General features: G+C 35.2%; 1 protein-coding gene across 6 annotated transcripts in view; it reads right to left on the bottom strand.

The window, feature by feature from the left end:
• Nucleotides 1-19108, bottom strand: part of HERC2 (HECT and RLD domain containing E3 ubiquitin protein ligase 2) — a 227545-nt gene that overhangs the window by 111145 nt on the left and 97292 nt on the right. For all 6 annotated transcript variants that reach the window (XM_074213716.1, XM_074213717.1, XM_074213718.1 and 3 more), the window contains 7 exons: nucleotides 17296-17466; nucleotides 16794-16897; nucleotides 6313-6463; nucleotides 4111-4325; nucleotides 3618-3750; nucleotides 3387-3514; nucleotides 3059-3254 (listed from right to left, as the gene is read on the bottom strand). In XM_074213716.1, coding sequence (XP_074069817.1) covers nucleotides 3059-3254; nucleotides 3387-3514; nucleotides 3618-3750; nucleotides 4111-4325; nucleotides 6313-6463; nucleotides 16794-16897; nucleotides 17296-17466 — 1098 coding nt within the window. The remainder of the gene's footprint in view (nucleotides 1-3058; nucleotides 3255-3386; nucleotides 3515-3617; nucleotides 3751-4110; nucleotides 4326-6312; nucleotides 6464-16793; nucleotides 16898-17295; nucleotides 17467-19108) is intronic.

Genomic DNA, 19108 nt, shown 5'->3' with positions numbered 1-19108 from the left:
AAAGCAACAAAACTTTATAATGAGTGAAATCAGTATAATTATTTTTCTTCATTGATACTCAGCAAGTCAAGAGTCTTGACTCAAGGTCAAGAATTAGCAGTAAAGTAACAGTAACAGCAGCAGCAAACATTCACTAAGCTGACAAAATTCTCAGGTTGCATCCAAACCTAGGACTTCCTAACACCATACTAAAAGTTCTATCCATTATGCCGTGATACCTAGCAAAAGAGTGGATGAGGTCAGTTGAGTCCCATTATGGTATCTAGTCATACAATTAAAGTAGCTAAGACAGGTCAGGGAAGCAAGTGAAACAAGAGGGGGAGAAAATAATCTAGAGAACATGAAGGGCAGAAAGGTTAGAAGAACACTATGGGAAGGAAATGAAAATTCAAAATGAATGACAAATTGAGAAAACAAAAGTACGGGAGATTGTGACAAGATTAGAATTTCAAAATTCAGAATATACCCAAGGCAACTGTGAGATAATGGGTATCAAAAGTACAAAGACTGACATTAACTCTGATAACAGACTTTCTGACAATTCATCAGAAAACAGAAATCTCTAACTGGGTTAGCCAGGAATGCAATGCAATAGGAAAATTTTGAAAGCTTTAGTTGCTGAGGAAGATAGAACAATGAAGTCTCTTCTTCCATGTTCTATGAATAAGTAACATTAGAAGAATTTGCTTACATCTAATCAGGCAAGAGACCAAGTGTCATCAGGAGAAGCAAGTTTTTAGTTAATTCAAAGAATGAGAGGGGGTGCTAGACATATCCACCTTGCTGTCCAATAAGCACCTTAAACTTGACCTTAAAAATGAATTTATTTCACATAAATGTCACTTATAGCAGTCATAACTGACTGAGTAAAAAAACACTGACCATGTTCTTCCATGTTCTATGAATAAGTAACATTAGAAGAATTTGCTTACATCTAATCAGGCAAGAGACCAAGTCATCAGGAGAAGCAAGTTTTTAGTTAATTCAAAGAATGAGAGGGGGTGCTAAACATATCCACCTTGCTGTCCAATAAGCACCTTAAACTTGACCTTAAAAATGAATTTATTTCACATAAATGTCACTTATAGCAGTCGTAACTGACTGAGTAAAAAAAACACTGACCAATCAATAAGTATTTATTAAGCAACTGCTATATGCAAAACACTGAATGAGGTACTGGGGATAAAAAACCAAAAGTGAAGCATAGCTATACCCAAAGATTTAATATATTTTATCCCAAAAACAATGTATATGTGCATGTGTTTTCACACATTTCCATATATATGTGTGTGTGTATATATATATATATATATATATATATATGTACTTACAGACATATACATATACAGACTACCTTTATCTAAAAGTCTCTTCCCTTTCCAGTCATCTTCATTTGCTAATAACAAAATTATTTTACTTCCCTAATCCAAAAAAAAATTCAGTTATCCCTATTACCAAAAAGAAAAAAAATTCCTTGATGTAGTGTTAAAGACCTTCTTAAAACTGTGTCTAATATATCTTTCTCAACTTTATTCCTATTACTCCACATTTCTAATACTTTAAGTTTCAACAAAATGGGACTACTAGTTATTCTCTGATATCTTACTGCAATCATCTTACACATGTATCTCAGATATGTCTAACATGTACATTCTCTGTTAAAATCCTTCAAGGAACAGCTAAGTGTACCATCTGTCTATGAGATATCTTGAGCTCTCTAGAAGTGTTCTCTCCTTTAAGTCTATTATAATCTAGCTTGTATTATATTTATTTGGTTACATGTCATATGGCCCATTAGTTTGAAGAACCTCATAGGATCCTAGTTTTAGAAGCAGAAGAAACTTCAGAGGTCATTTAATCCAATTTTCTCACTTGACAGATGGAAACCAAGACCAGAAAGCTGAAGTGATTTGCCTAATGTATCAAAGGTAATAATTAGTAAAAAGAGGATTAGAACCTCTGACCTCTGATGGCAAACTATCTTGAGAGCTAGGAAAGTGTCATGTTTCTTACTCATATCACCAATGCCAAACATAGAGAATTGATTTGTTTGTTCAGTTGAAATGATACAGAAGAATTCATTAAGAACACTGCAAGTCCCAAAGAACACAACAGAAGATGCTAGTTGAGTAAGTACTGTATGGGTTCAAATATTAGAAAAGGAGATAAGGAACTTTCACAAAGATATATAACTGTGGAACAAAATAATACAGAGGTTCATAAGAGAGAAAAGAACTGAAGACTTCTGAGGGAGAAAAACACCTTTCAAGTGAAACAAACAATTATTAATAAGAGATATCATTGAATATGCCTTTTATAAATGCAGATTAGTATATATTTAGTTGGGTAGAAAAAATACAAATTCCAAATGGTTAAATCCAATTATACTAAGTTCAACAGGATGTCAACTATTACCAGTCTATACATAATCTTTTGAAAATTATTCATAATAAATTTATTAAATTTTAAAATAAAAAACTACAAGACTGTGATAAAAGTTATTAAATCATTTTGAACTTACTTTCTAGAAATGATCTAAAATAATACTCATTTCTATAATGTAGCTCAAGAATAGAAACTTAAAGATTTTGGGTCAGTTAGACTGGCACAGGGTCCTGAAGTCAGGAGGACCTCAGTGCAAATTTTGCCTCAGACAAAATACTTATTAGCTGTCTGACCTTGGGCAAGTCATTTAACCTCATTGCCTTGCTAAATAAATGAATGAATGAATGAATGAATGAATGAATGAATAGATAAATAAATAAATGAATAAATAAATGAAAGCATGTGTAAGAATGTTAGAAGTATAAAGCTATATGCCAACTTAGATCACAGTTAATGAGTACTTATCATTTGAAAAACTATTTGATCCTGCACAAGTCATTTAACAGTCACTGCCTTGCAAAAATTAAAAAATTAAGGAGGAAGGGAGGGAGGGGAAAGAGGAAGGGTGGAAGGATGGAAGGAAAAACGGACCAAAAAAAAGAGAATCCTACCACGACTTACAATCAATAAAAAAAGTTTGACAATATTTTCCCCACATTCTTTATATTCTTACCTCTTTTTTTCCTTCTCTCACGTATTATTTTCTGAGTTATCCTTCTCCATCGAGGCAAAGAGCTTAAAAGTTTAAGTTTTGACATTATTGAGAGATCATTGCAGACTGCTGGACGCAATTCATTAAAAAGGAATCGCAAACGTTCAATAACAGGAGCACACACTTCCTTATAAGAGCGCCCCTGTTCCTGATGCGTCTATAAATTAAACACATGGATATTGGGGGAGGGGCGGGGGAAGAGAAAAAAGATGGTTGATTATTTTTTATATAAAACCAGACAGTATAGAGCAATATAAAGTCATTGATACTAAAAAGCATTTCCATTTACCTTAATTAGTGAGCATTTTGCTTGGTAGACGACTCTACAAACATCCACTACAGATTTAGGCAATGTTCTGTGTTTAACTTGGTCAACACCAAGTGTAACTGGGTGAACTAAAGATAAAGCCACATGACCTACACAAGGCATTTGAAAAAAAAAACAACTTGTTCTGTTAGCATAAAAGTGAAGTTAGTCAAGAACATGCTTGTACTATGTTTAAGACCAAAATTTTAATACCTAAATCTTCATGCTTTAGAAGACAACATAACAGGAGACGCCCCACCTCTTCCACAGGATGTTCTGGAGGAAATGTTATTGGTGTGGTCAAATGACACTGCTTGCAGTACCTTTCTATTTGACATAAAAAATCCTGAAAACAGAAAAAATTAAAATTAATTTCTTAAGAGGCAACACTATGAAATTACCTAATCTTAAATACTTCACAAATTCTGATACCTACACTGGTATCAGACATTTGAAAAATTTTTAAATTATACTTGAATATAAAAGCAAATTCACTACCATAAATTCTTTCAACTCATTTAATTTAAAAACAAAATGAACTACCTAAATTACCTAAATGAGCCCCCAAAAAAGTATATAGAAATCAATGTAAGAAAAGTGCCTGTGGTATAACAAAATAAAACTAAATATTAGTAAATGATAGATGTGGATACCTTTAAACACTTTCCTCAATTAACTTAAACACTAATCAGGAGAATAATATTACCTTCACGGTATGATCCTGAATATTGTTGTCTGCAATGGCTTGCAAAAATGGTTGGGAATGATCACTCAAAGTCAATCTATGGGAATAGAGTTTGGATTTGTTTGGAGTGGTATTTCCAGGAGAACTGCAATGATCTTCATCTTTCTCTTCATTGTAACTATAATGTATCTGACTGGTTTGCAAACCTCCAGAGAATATAGATGACTTAAGCCACTCTGGGGAAATATAGAAATAAATTTTTAAAAGAAAATGAAGACACATAATTAAGCAATAATACTCTTTACCAGGAGACGGGTGGCAAATTATCATTGGGGTGTAGTCTGAAAAGTGCTACACTTGAAATGAGAAGTCTATGCCTCAAATGCCAGTTTGTATTAAATATTAATCTAAGAGAAACTGATCTGCCATTTTGAATTTCAGTTTATTCATATGTAAAATGAAGCATAATCCTTTCCTTACTTGTCTTAAGTCCTTGTTGTGAGCAAAATGCTTCACAAATCTTAAAATACAAAAGGAATATGGGGAGGTATTATTGATGTGCCATGAAAACTATACACTGAGCATATTCAAACAGCTATATTTGGAAGTTGGAATATTTTCTCAATTAAAAAAACATTTAATTAGTTCTAATCCTGAAGACCCAAGAATAATAAAAATATATTACACCCTTGTTTTCAATGATATTTATCAAGTAGTTCTTGATATGCAAAGAGATATTAAGAATGTTAATAAAGGAAAATAAAAATTTATTTTTAAGATATTGTAAAACAAATAAAATAAAATGAGTAAGAAATTCCTGATTTGGAGCAGCCTGACCTGGGAAGACAAGACTTGGGATACCTCTCTCTGATATACATTCATTGTAGCAACATGAGTAAGTCACTCAAGCCACTAAAATGGTATGAAACCAGTTACCAATTTTAATGGGTAGGAATTTGCATACCAATAACAATGAAATAAATAATAAATCCAGACACCCCCAGAAAGCTTAGCAGGATATTAAGTAAACACAGTAAACTTAAATACAGAAACATAAAGACTAAAAAAAAAAAAAGGAAAAGCTATTCATATGAAACAAATAATACGTCAAAACAGACAGGTCAAGGAGAAAGAAAGCAAATATGACAACAAACAACTGTACTTGCCTACTATCAATCAAACAACTATATTCCACTAAGGTAGGAGCTAGGGATACAAAGAACAAAGTGAACATCCCTGTTCTCCAGGGCTTTACAATACTATGGGAAGACAATATACACTACACATAGTTATATGCAAGAAGGTGTGAGAAAACTGATGAGGAGTAACTGCAGTTCAAAGAAATCAGAAAGACTTCTATTAGAAGGCATTATTTGAGCTGAGCTTCAAAAGAATTTAGGGATGTTAAAGGAGGCAGCATATTTCAAGCATGGGGAAAAGCCTGTTAATGGAAAGGCAGGGAATGGAAAGTTATGGATGAGGAATTTGAGCAAGGAGGAATGGTTGCAGTTCATAAAAAGGGAAAAATATAATAAAATCAGATACATAATTTTTTCTGTTTTCAGGATTTTTTAATGTCAAATAGAAAGGTACTGCAATATAACAAAAAACAGATGCAAATTTTCTTTCAAAATTGTGCTCAACCACAGCCTTCTGCAGGAAGTCTTTCCTGATGCTCCCACATGCTGGTGCCCTCCTTCTCTATGCCCAAGCTAAAGAAAATTTACATTGCAAACGTTACGTACATATGTGGTTACATGCACACTGTATGTGTCTATGTGTGTGTGCATGCACACTACTGGTACAGTGGCCATATACAGGTTCCATCTCATTGCTGATTAGTATGGAAACAATGACCTGTTATTTATGACCTGGGTTGCTTTACCTCTCCTTAAGCAGCATGGTTGTCTCCAATGTCAAGGGCTCACTATGTTGATGCTGGCCTAATCAGAGTTACCTCCATAGCAATTCAGAATTCCAAGTGATTCAATGGCATCAGCTTCCCAAGCTGAATTTTTTAGCAATTTTGTATATATTTTAGATATATAAATATCAGGAGAACAGGGCCTGTTTCACTTAGATCTTTGCCTCCCCATTCTGCCTCACTATTTTTACTAAACTACATCCTTAACAATAATACATGCTACTTAATGGCAAATTGATATTAAGACCAATTTTATGTACTGATTAATAATTAATTCAAAGGAAAGAAAATTTTCTTACTGGCACATTCAACCTCCACAGGGGACAGTGGGGTGCTCATTGCTAAATAGGAAGCATGAAGTCCAAGAAGGAGGCCCAGATTTCGTTCTGGGTCTATGAGAGGTGAAGAGAGACTACTAAGGTCTGGCGTCGTAATCACTTCTTGGTCAGGCTAGTTAAAAAAAAAAATTCATCATCAACTTTAATTTACAATATTAAACAAAAAGAAAATCCATAGCCTACATTGAAAAAATACTACTCTAAAAACACAACTAGGGTTCTTGTTTCCTTTTTGGTCATAGGATGGTTTGTGAAAACAAGAGCTATCTAAAATTAATTGTGTGCTACAATGGTAAAATTAACTACTTTTCATGTAACTTGAAAGTTCTAATTTTAATTTGATGGCATATATTAAATGCACATTTTATTATAAATAAAAAGAGAATCTATAGATACATTTAATTTAGAAAATTATTCAAGAAATAAAGTTGCTATGGAAACAATGTAAAAATTATCAGATTGCCTTCTGCTGGGGGAGAGGAGAAGAAAGGGAGGGAGGGGGAAACTGTAAAATCCAAAACCTTACAAAAATGATTGGTAGAAACTACTATTGTATATAATTGGAAAACAAATAAAATATTTCTATAATAAAAAAAGAAATAAAGATACTAAAGTACCTAGTTCATAAACATACCTTGCATGAAATGGTTATATACAAAGGAACTCTGTGGAAAATAAAAGAACTAGCTAATTACTACACCCCTCTACTAACTGACCAAAAACATCAAGAAGATGTCATTTCGAATCCACTAAAAAGGGAACACTTTACAAATAAGAGTCAAATATTAATCAGGTTCAAGATTCATAAAAAAATTAAAAACAAAACTTTATGCATTTGCTAACCAACTGAAATAGTTTTACTTAAAGAAAAGTTTCTAAGGATGCCATAAGTGGAGGTACGTCTGGCAAAAGGCTGAAAAGTCAGTCTTTGGTCTCAGTTCAAAATAAGTCCCTTCAGACTGTGTTCCTTGAAAAAGGAGTGTTTCAGGGGAAGCTAGGTGGCAATGGATAGAGCACCGGCCCCGGAGTCAGGAGTGCCTGAGTTCAAATGAGGCCTCAGACACTTAATAATTACCTAGCTGTGTGGCCTTGGGCAAGCCACTTAACCCCATTGCCTTGCAAAAACTAGAGAGAGAGAGAGAGAGAGAGAGAGAGAGAGAGAGAGAGAGAGAGAGAGAGAGAGAGAGAGATGGGAACTGCCTTAATTAACTTTACCTTTATGGCATATAATGCTTTTTCTTGCTACTTCAAGTTATTACAGAAATACTAAAAGTATCTTTTAAAAGAAGTGACTAAATAATCCTCCAACATTCTTGGTTATATCAAATTTGACAATAATACCGTGCTGAACTGGAATGAGTTGGTATATCGTAATATATAAACAGGCATAAACATTTTTCATACTTAAGCTAATTCAAATACTAAACAACTAATCTAATATATGAGCAGAACATGTGAGCAAAAAAAGGCATACGGAGTGCATTTTTTTCAGGGAAAAAACCCCACAGCTTCCATATTAAGTATCATTTTAGCAATAATTTAAAAGGTCAAACATACCATTATATTTTAAGCTGTCTTAAAAACTACAAGCTTACCAGTTTGTGACTAAAGAAGAGATAGAAGATATTATAAAAACAAACTGGATAATTTTGATTACATTAAATTTAAAAGGTTTTACACAAACAAAACCACTGTAACCAAGATCAAAAGAAATGTAGTAGGGTAGCTAGGTGGTGTAGTGGATGGGGCACCAGCCCTTGAGTCAGGAGGACCTGAGTTCAAATTTGATCTCCGACACCTAATTACCTAGCTGCATGACCTTGGGCAAGTCACATTAACCCCACTGCTTAAATAAAATAAATTTTTTTTAAAAAGGAATTTAGAAAATTGGGAAATAATCTTACAACTAGTGATTCTGACAACAGATTCATTTCTAAAATGTACAGAGAACTGAGCCAAATTTATTTTTAAAAAGTCATTTCCCCATTGACAAATCGTCAAAGGATATGAAAAAGCAATTCTCTCTCTTTTTTTTTAAGGTTTTTTTTTTTTTAGGTTTTTTTGCAAGGCAATCAGTGAAATAATCAGGGACAATTTTAGGGGATTTGGGATGGAGGATACCATGTGTATCCAGAGAAGGAACTGTGGAGTTTAAATGAAGACTAAAGCTTATTATCTTCAATTTTTAAAAATAGTCTTATATATTATGTAATTTTGTTATCTCTAATGTTTTCTTCCTTTTGGGTCTGATTCTTCTCTCACAACATGTTCAATTTCAATCTATGCTTACCTTGGTTGGAAATGTAAAGACTTTAGCATATTGCCTTCTGTTTGGGGAAGGGGGAGGGGAGGGAGGGAGAAAAATTGCAAAACTCAAAACCTTGCAAAAAATTAAATGATTCCAGACAAGGGAGGTGGAGACAAGATGACAGTGTGAGGAATTCCCAGAAACTCATCTCCCAAAGTTATCAAATTATGACTCCAGTCAAAATTTGAGGGGAAGAACTCACAGAAAGACTGAGTGATACTATTTTCCACTCTGAGACAACTTAGAAAATCTATGCAAAAGGTCTGTTTCACCAGGACCTGGGGTTGGAAAAAGCGACAGACCAGTCAAGACACAGTGTAGCTAGCCAAAGCAAACAAGCTCCAGCCTTCCAGGAACAACCTGCAGGGCACCTGGGTCCATGGCAGAGAAGGCAATTTCCAGACTTCTTGATCCAGAGATCACCAGGGACGGTGAGAAAACTCTGCAGCACCACAATGAGCACAGAATCCTGGCCAGTGCAGGCCTCAGAGAAGCCCTGTGGTGGGAACCTAAAACAAGAACCTGCAGTCACCCCGCACTTCCAAAGAGCTCAGCTCTCTGGGGAGAAACTGCAGGGGTCTCTCTGCTTTCCCTGGGGCAGGACTCTGCTATTTGCCTATGTTTGGTTAATATATAGGATATAAGATCTTCCATGGTGAGGCCTTACAGTTTAGCTACAGAGAATTACTGACCCTCAGTTTACCTCTGGTATACAGAGAATCACTGACTCCCAATTAACCCCTGGTGTACAGGAAGGGGAGATGAGCAGGACTGATCTCATACAAATATTTAAAACAGCTTGAGTATTTAAAAGAACCACTGAACAACTGGTCCTGGCCAGACTCTCAAGACCGATTAACATTGCCTACCTCTTCAGGAAATAGACAATCCTGAATGTAAACAAAATAATTCTTGGGGTTTGGGGAGGGGTGGCTCCCTCCTCAGACAAACTGGAAAATTTGGTTTTATTCCACAAAAAATTGGCAAGAAGCCTTCTTTGTTCTCAAGCTATTTAAGATCTAATTAGACCCTCTTCAGATCAGAGTTTCACCCATGGAAAGGGTACTCTGCCTGGGGCCTTCCCGATTGGGACTCTGAAGGCTGTACTCCTGGGACTCCCCAGCCGCTGATAGAGATGTTGAAGTTCCCCTGATTGGTGATGTTTTCATTTAATATATATGTTTGTGTAGGCTTTGCTCTTTTTTATTAAATTGGGACTTAATGGTTACTTTTGCTGTAAAACTGATTTATTTCTACCTGTTTTATAATCACTTTATTAAATATATTTTTTTTAGTTTTGTTAGTGTGATCATTGTGTAGAAGCGAATCAAAACTAAAACTCCTTAATCAAACAATATTGGTGTCACAAATAGGATTTGTGCTACAAAATGCTGTTTTTTTAAGAAAAGTGTAGAAAAAGAAAGAGATATGTATATACTGGGTTGGGAATATTTGCAATATCCATCCCTTGTTAGAGAATGGACAATATGGCACAGAGCCATGTGAAGATAGGGGAAGCCATATGAAACAATGGTCTCCCACACAAGTAACTGAATGTTTGAAGCAAATAACTGTGGAAAAAGGCAAAGGAATGGCAGGAGTCTGTAGAAGGGGGTGGAATCAGAGAGATAAGGCTGTGGAAGATATTCTACAATGTCAGAACTTTATTTTAGGAGATGAAGTATGCAATTATCAGAGTGTAGCTGAAAAAAGCTGCTGTTAGAATGTCACAGTTTAAACATAGGAAGAAAAAAGGGAAGATTAATAAAAAGAAAGTTCATACTATGGTGGGGGATACAGATACTATGATTTGGCTTCGGTTGGAGTGACCCACTGTAATACCTTAGTCCAGAGGAGCCCCCCAGATACAAAAATTTGATAATGACATTACTACTTAGTGAAGCAGGAAAGCCTCTGGCAGAAGTTTTGGACAGAATCTCCCAATTAGAGAACTTAGGCAACTGTGCATATACTTATGGTAATAAATCTCGATATAGGAGTGGTAAACATGCTGCTGGTCAGTCTCAAGATAAGTACAAAAATAGAATGTCCCAAAAAGATTTGTTTACTGCCCTGCTACAAGGAAGAGAACATAGGAATAAGACTGATGGACTCCCTACTCCTACCTTGTTCAGGATGAATAAGGAGAAGAAAGGACAATAAAGCAGAAATAGGGAAATTAGGGTCACTCCATCCGTACCCTCCCTTTACCCATATTTGACCCATCTTCTTTTTTTTTTTAGGTTTTTTTGCAAGGCAATGGGGTTAAGTGGCTTGCCCAAGGCCACACAGCTAGGTAATTATTAAGTATCTGAGACCAGATTTGAACCCAGGTACTCCTGACTCCAAGGCCAGTGCTTTATCCACTACGCCACCTAGCCGCCCCTATTTGACCCATCTTAAAGGAGAATAGTAGATAGGGACCAAACCCCAGTAAAGGAGATCAGACAGAGGAATTATTAGCCTCTCATAAGGTTAATTAATTATAAATTGGAAAAATGGATCTCCAACTGCTACTAAAGTTTCTTTCTTTGTTTTGTTGTTTTGTTTTAATACTGAGGCAAGACCTCTTTGATGTATGGCAATCCTAGTATATTTAGAAATGGAATGTCTGTTAAAATTACAGGCTTGGGAGGAAAAGAAATTTAGGCAAAACAAGTTAAAATAATGATGAAGATAGGTCAATTACCCAAAAAAGGAGTACTCAGTGATGATTATTCCCTTCCTCCTGAAGTACATATTAGTACATTTTAAGGGAGATGACTAAATTTACCTGATGAGAAATTATTCTTGCTAAAGTACAAGGACGATCACAATCTATAAAATTTTAAGTATACAATGGAATCAAAGACAGAAAAATCTTGCCCAAGAACTTGTAAATAGAATTATGCCTATTTAGCTGTAAAAGTAAGGTTTTAAATAAGTCATTGGATCTGGTCAAGAATAGTATGTGTTAAAATACAAGAAGGAGAAAGGGGATTGAATAAAGTCTGAAATATGCTTAAATAGTATATTAAGAGAAAATGCAAGTTGTGCAGTCTGAATACTGGATTTAAGGACCTGTGAAGAGAATAATGAAAGGGGTGCAAGGAAAATGAAGAGGCATAGAAAAGGCTGGCCTTTTTTTTGAAGTATATCAAATTTATGTAAGCTAAAGCATGTAGAACGAAGGTATGAGCAAGTTTGACTTTGTATAAATAAGACATTTGTTTTGGAAGTTTTGAAAATTGATTTAAAATCAATGTAAAGTAGGAAAGAATAGAGCTATGAATCAACTAATAAGTTATGGAATTTCTTCTGGGATTGTGCAACCCAGATTTGTACTAAATTGAGATGCGTTCTTAAAAGTGATTGGAAAAAAAAAGGAAAAAAGGGAAAAAAAAAGAAAAAGAAAAAGAAAAAAAGAAAAAAGTGATTGGGACAATTTAAAAAATTTAACATTAGACTGCTACCTGTAGGAGAGAATTATACTTCTTTTGAACAATTGCTAGCTGCATATTGGGCATTAGTAGAAACTGAACAGCTCCCTTTAAATCATGAAGTTCTCTTAAGGCCCCAAATACCTATTATGAGCTGGATAAATGGGGACTCTGGCCTCTCATAAGATAGGACATGCACAGAAGTCCAGTATAATTAAATGGAAATGATACATACAGAAGAGACCTAAACCAGGAGAATCTGGCATCTCTCCCCTTCCTGAGAAAGTGTCTGAATTAACCTCAGTGCAGTCTCCACTGACCACTTCCCCTTAGAAGGTAGTTTCACTAATCAAATGGAATAAAGGATTTGATGCCTTGAGTCCTGAACAAAAGAAACTCGGTTCACGGATGGCTCTGCTAAAGATTTAGGACAAATTAGGCATTGGAAGGCTGTAGCAAATAATGTTTTAGAAAGGAAAAGAAGAGCAAAAGAAGAAAGAAGAGCAAAAAAAGAAGAGCAAACCCTACAGAAACATAGTTATTAAAAGAAAACATCACCAATGGCGGGGGGGGGGGGCGCGGGGGGACTTCAACATTTGAATCATCAACAGCTTGGGAGTCCCAGGAGTACAGCCTTTAGAATACGATTGGGCAGGCCCCAGGCAGGAAAGCAGTAAGTGGACAGAACTGATGGCTGTATGTCAAGTATTGAAATAGGAGAAGGGGAGACAATGTCATATTTTTTACAGACACCTGGGCAGTAGCAAATGGCCTACTACTTAGATGCCTATGTGGCATGCAAAAAATTGGTATTTTCATGGGAAACAAGTTTGGGGTCATGACATATGGAAAGATATATGTATTTGGGTCCAGTATACTAATGTCTCAGTCTTTCATGTAGATGCCCATGCCAGTGTGGACACTCCAGAAGGTGAGTACAATGCATATGTAGATGGGTTGGCAAAGATTGGAATCATGCAATGAAGAAACTGAGGAACCTGAAGATTTATTGAACTTGGCTAGATGGCTCCACATAACTGCAGGATATCTAGGACCCCAAGTCTCTCACAGGTGGGTCCTTGCTCGGGGCATATCAATTCCCCTTTCACTGTTAAGACAAGTTACTGATCAGTGTACCCAATGTCAATTATTTAAAGAAAGACCAATTCCCAACACTACTATTGGGGAACTCTGCTCAAATTTGGCAAATTGATTCTATTGTGCCTTTGCCTTTTAGTCAAGGGTGTCAATGTGCCTGCACCTGAATGGGCACCTATTCTGGAGTACTCATAGCCTGCCCCTACAGAAGAGCTACTCAAAAGAACACCTGTAAAACATTAGATGTTATAACTTTTTATTATGGTACTCCTATGCAAACACAGAGTGATAATGGGTCACATTTTAAAGGCAAAGAAATTGACCTCCTAAAGGATATTATGGTCAGTAAATCACCAGATCAAATATTGCTATTCAAAATGTACAAGTGGTGGGTGGGGTTACAGAGAGTGATTACAGAGAAGAAATCAAGGTGTATCTTCATAATTTTGGCCCCTCAATACATTCATAGCTTTTTTAAGGAGCAAGAGTATGTGGATTAATAATTATACCATGTTTAAAAGTAGAATGGGAACAGATCAAAGAGCCTTACAGTTTAGCTACAAAGAAATACTGACCCTCAGTTTACCTTTGGTATACATCATTGACCCCCAATTCACCCCTGATGTACAGGGAGGTGAGAAGAGCAGGATTAATCTCATGCACATATTTAAAACAGCTTGAATATTTAAAAGAACCACTGAATGTCCTTGACTGGTCCTGGCCAGACTCTCAAGGCTGTACTTGATTAACATTGCCTATCTCTTCAGGAAATAGACATTCCCGAATGTAAACACAATAATTCTTGGGGTTTGGGGGGGTGGCTCCCTCCTCAGACAAACTGGAAAATTTGGCTTTTATTCCACAAAAAAAATTTGCAAGAAGCCTTCTTTGTTCTCAAGCTATTTGAGATCTAATTAGACCCTCTTCAGAATGGAGTTTCACCCATGGAGAGGGTGCTCTTGCCTGGTGCCTTCCCAATCAGATTCTAAAGGCTGTACTCCCGGGACTCCCCAGCTGCTGATGATTCAAATGTTGAAGCTCCCCCTGATTGGTGATGTTTTCTTTTAATAACTATGTTTCTGTAGGCTTTGCTCTTCTTTTTATTATACTGGGACTTATTGGTTACTTTTGCTGTAAAACTGACTTATTTCTACCTGTTTTATAATCACTTTATTAAATATACTCCTTTTAGTTTTGTTGGTATAAACATGTCATTTTGTAGGAGCAAACTAAAACCAAAACTCTTTAATCAAACAGCCCACACTCAGATCCAGGTCCGTCCGGGCCACCACACTATCAGAGAGGGGTAGGGATCCTCCTCACAGTTTCAGGACAGAGGGGAGGGCCTGTGGTCATCTACAGACCACAGCACAGGCAAGAGAGATGTTGTAAGAATTAAGGTCCCTCTGGGGTGTCCCAAACCACCCCCCCCCAAAGCCTTAAATCAGTCATAGGCTGAAGAAATGAGCAAACAACAGAAAAAGAAGAACCTGACCATAGAAAATTACTTTGGTCCCATGGAGGATCAAAGCATATATACACTCAGGAGATGACAAAGTCAAAGCTTCTGTATTCAAAGCCTCCAAGAGAAATAGAAAATGGGCTCAAGCTATGGACAAGCTCAGAAAAGACTTTTAAAAACAAGTAAGGGAAGTAGAGGAAAAATTGGGAAGATAAATAAAAGCAATGCAGGAAAATTATGAAATCAAGTCAGCAGCTTGGTGAGATAAATTTTTAAAAATACTGAAGAAAATAACATGACCCAGTTTAGGCCAAATAGAAAAAGCAACACAAAAAAGGCAAATAAGGAGAATATTGCCTTAAAAAGAAGAATTGGCCAGCTGGAAAAGATGAAAAAGCAATCTGAAGAAAATAACTCCTTTAAATATAGAATGGAACTAAAAGAAGCTGATGACTTTGTGAGAAATCAAGAAACAATAAAACAATAACAAAAGAACAAAAAAATTAGAAGAAAATGTGAAATATCTCACTGGAAAAACAACTGACCTGGAAAACAAATCCAGAAGAGATAATTTAAAAATTATTGGGCTACCTGAAAGTCATGACCAGGCAAAGAGCCTAGGCTTCATTTTTCAAGAAATAATGCAGCAAAACTGTCCTGAGATCTTAGAATCAGGGGGTAAAATTGAAATTGAGGGGAATCTACCAATCACCTCCTGAAAGAGATCCCAAAAGAAAAACTCCCAGGAATATTATAACCAAATTCCAAAACTCCCAAGTCAAAGAGAAACTACTATAAGCTGCCAGAAAGAAATAAGTCAACTACTGTGACTCTACAGACAGGATTATACAGAATTTAGCAACATCTACATTAAAGGCTCAAAGGGCTTGGAATATGATATTCCAGAAGGTAAAAGACATTGGTTTACAACTGAGCAAAACTGAACACCCTCTTTCGGGGGGAAAAGTGGCCTTTCATTGAAATGAGATTTTCATTCTTTCCTGTTGAAAAGACCAGAGTTGAAAGGAAAGTTTGATCTCCAGTTCAGGACTCAGGTGAAACATAGAGAGAGTGGACAAGAAAGACTAATTATGAGGAACTTAATAATGTTGAACTGTGTATATTCCTGCATGGAAAGAAGATACTGATAACTCATGAACATTCTCATTTGTAAGAGCAGTTAGAAGGAGCATATATGGACGAGGCAAAGGAGGGAGTTGAATATAATGGTGTAATATAGTATAAAGTTGGAGTCAATGAGGGAAAAAGAATATACTGGGAGAAAAGGAAAGGAGAGGTAGAATGGGCTAAGTTATTTCATGTAAAAGAGTCAAGAAAAAAGCTTTTGCAGTGGAGTACAACAGGGGGGAAGGTGAGGGGCAATGAGTGAGCCTTCATTCTCATCAGAAATGACTCATAGAGGAAATAACATACACACTCAAGAGGGTATAGAAGGTATAGAAATCTATCTTACCCCAGAGAAAAATCAGAGAAAAGGGATGAAATAAGGGAGATGGAGGAGGGGAGGGGTAAGTAGGTGATAGAAGAGAGGAAAGATCATGGGAGAAAGGAATCAGATCCAAAACACTTCTGAACAAGGACAGGGTGAAAGGAGAGAGAGAACAGAATGAATGGGAGGGGGGGAGAATAGAATGGAGGGAAATACAGCTAGTAAAAGTGACAGTGGGAAAATATTTTGAAACAACTTCTCTGATGGACTTATGATAAAGAAGGCAACTTATCTCAGAGACAGAGCCAATGGAATCTGAACACAGACTAAAGAAGACTTTTTTTTCCTCTCCATTTCTCTTAAGGTTTCTCTATCTTTTTTTTTTTTGGGGGGGGGGGCGGATTATGTTAACTTTCACAATAAGATTATTATAATAATATAAAATAAATCATAAAAAGAGGGAAAAAATAAATGATTGCTTGAAACTACCAATATATGTAACTGGAAAAACAAATAAAATATTTATATAATAAAAAAATTACAAGTTTACAATTAAAAACATGCTAAATTACTACAGACAACATCGATATTTCACGTTTTACTTGTTATATGTCAATTAGTTATGCAAATCATTACATCACAACAGTAAAAGCAAATTTCTTATAACAGAGATACAATATGACTTCTACTCAACTCAAATTTTACCTCCATATACTGGCCAACACAAAATGCATGCATTGATTCCCTTGTGTCCTCAAACTGTAAAGCAGCTTCCAAAGCAACCACTGGGTCATCACCTGCAAATTGAGCTATAATAAAAAGACCAAACAAAAGAGAGAGAGAGAGAACTGTAAAAGTCAATAATTATAAAAAAGGTATACCATTTCAAAACTATTTATAGGCCCAACTACTTGGATTCCAGATTTAAGAAGCAGTATATGATAAGAGGTATTTATTAACATCAAAAGAACAGAAGACATTAACTATCTAAAGTCTCCTCTAATGAAGAATATAGTAAACTCAAGAATGAATGAATGAATAGTAAGAGATGCTTAGTTCCCATTTGGTTGGCACTGAATAAATAGTCTGAAGTCACAGATAACATCAAATTGTTCTAGATGATCTACAAATCAGATGATCTAATGGTTCTCTATGAAATGACAGTTTGAAACAGTTTCTGATCATAAATTTAGAAATTAAATCTTACCGAGAATACTATTGCCTGTTAAAGACTGTGTCTGAAAGTCTTTTATATCATACACTTTCCCATCAATCACTGTCCAGAAGCCTCCATCTTTATTGTGGTTCTCCAGATCAGCTTTACGTATAAGTGTTACTTCCTCATTATTTCTACAATTTTGACCTGTAAAAAATGACCCTGGCACAGGGAGTAAGAAAGAAAGAATATAATGTAAAATATCTCATTGCTAAGATACACATACTATACTTTCATTTCAAGACTGACATTAAAAAGAAAATAGCAAAGAGAGCAAAAAAGTTCAATAGAATGGTCTAGAAATGGTCAATGGAGCTTATACAGAAAACGATAAACAAAATGCTGCATTAAGCAACAGTGTCGACTCCCAATAAACTTCTATGGAAATAAAAACAGAAAAGAGATATGTGGAGGAGCAAGGCAAGCAGAAAGGAAGAGCTGAATAAGGCAAAAAGCATAAGTATGAAAGTATAAGTATGACAAGACTACAAAAAGTCAATATCTGGCAAAGGAGTTTTAAATTTACTCCATAGCTAAGAAATTAAGTCTTTGAAATTTCAAAAGATAAAAAAAAAAACTGAGAATGAAGTTCAGATATGGGGGAAAAGGAAAATGAATATAAGAAGTAATAATGACATATAAATAATAAATAATAACATAAATTGATACAGTGGCAACTGGATAAAAGAGGTGGGGGCATTTATGATAGACACTATGAAGAGAGAATGAACAGGACTTGTTAACTGACTAGTTACAGAAAGCAGAGAAGAAGAATCAATGTTAATATAAGATTTCAAAGACAGCATAACCAGTTAAAATGCATTGCCATTAAATCAAAAGGAAAAGTGATTGTGGAAAAAAAAATGGAATTTGGACAAACTTAAGATGTAATTGAGACATCCAGGTAAGAGATCATTATTCAAGACAATTGTCAAGGCTTTCTATCACTAACAAGATTCGTGAGTCATTTATTTACATAGACAAAGATACCATAAATGAAGCAGTACAAGTAAATGATACCACCAAAGGAAAATAAATTAGTGCAAACTGAAAAGGCACTTCAACTCTGAATTCTGACATCCCTGATTCTAAGACTGGCATTTAAAAAAATATATCATTTAATCTCATCAACTTTTTGAGCTGTACATTATAATTAAAGAGTTACTGAGTAAAAGCAAATGTATAAATCAAGCTTGTACCAAATGTGAAAATAATCAAGAATTTCTCATGTCTTTAAAATTTTAACTTTCCTTAAGTCCATGAGATTTGATTCTCCAGTACCCGGACATTTATCTTAGATTTAAGAACACTTGGAAAGTGTAAGTAGTAAAATGGACAATCTATATTTCAAGTGACAAATACAGTCAGATTCAATTTCATCACCAAACCAATTTCTCTAATAAGAGGAAAATAATAAAAGAAATCAAAAGATTCAGAGAATAGAACTATTATCAATTCACAAGTCAAATTCCAAAGAAGTACAATTTCATCTGAACAGTTAAAAATTAGCACCTATTATTAACACAGAACATGTAAAAAGAGATATTGGAAGCCAGGGCTTAGTTCATCCTTCTACCTTTTAAGCTAAATCATATCTTAGAGATACTCTGAAACAAAGAATATACTCTATGTAACTGTCCCCCTCCATTTTCATGCTTTCTCATATTCTTTCCATTTTCACAATCTCTCATTAATCTATTCACTATTTAACAAAACTAATAGAAATTATTCATGCAAGTTCTAATACTTTGTTAAATTCATTTTATTCCTTATTCCCCTGTGGACAGAAAAATTACTTATCAAT

This window comes from Macrotis lagotis, chromosome 1, assembly GCF_037893015.1.
Source record: "Macrotis lagotis isolate mMagLag1 chromosome 1, bilby.v1.9.chrom.fasta, whole genome shotgun sequence".
Lineage (NCBI taxonomy): Eukaryota > Metazoa > Chordata > Mammalia > Peramelemorphia > Peramelidae > Macrotis > Macrotis lagotis.
The sequence above is the reverse complement of the archived record's forward strand: the minus strand, read 5'-3'. Positions and strand labels throughout refer to the sequence as shown.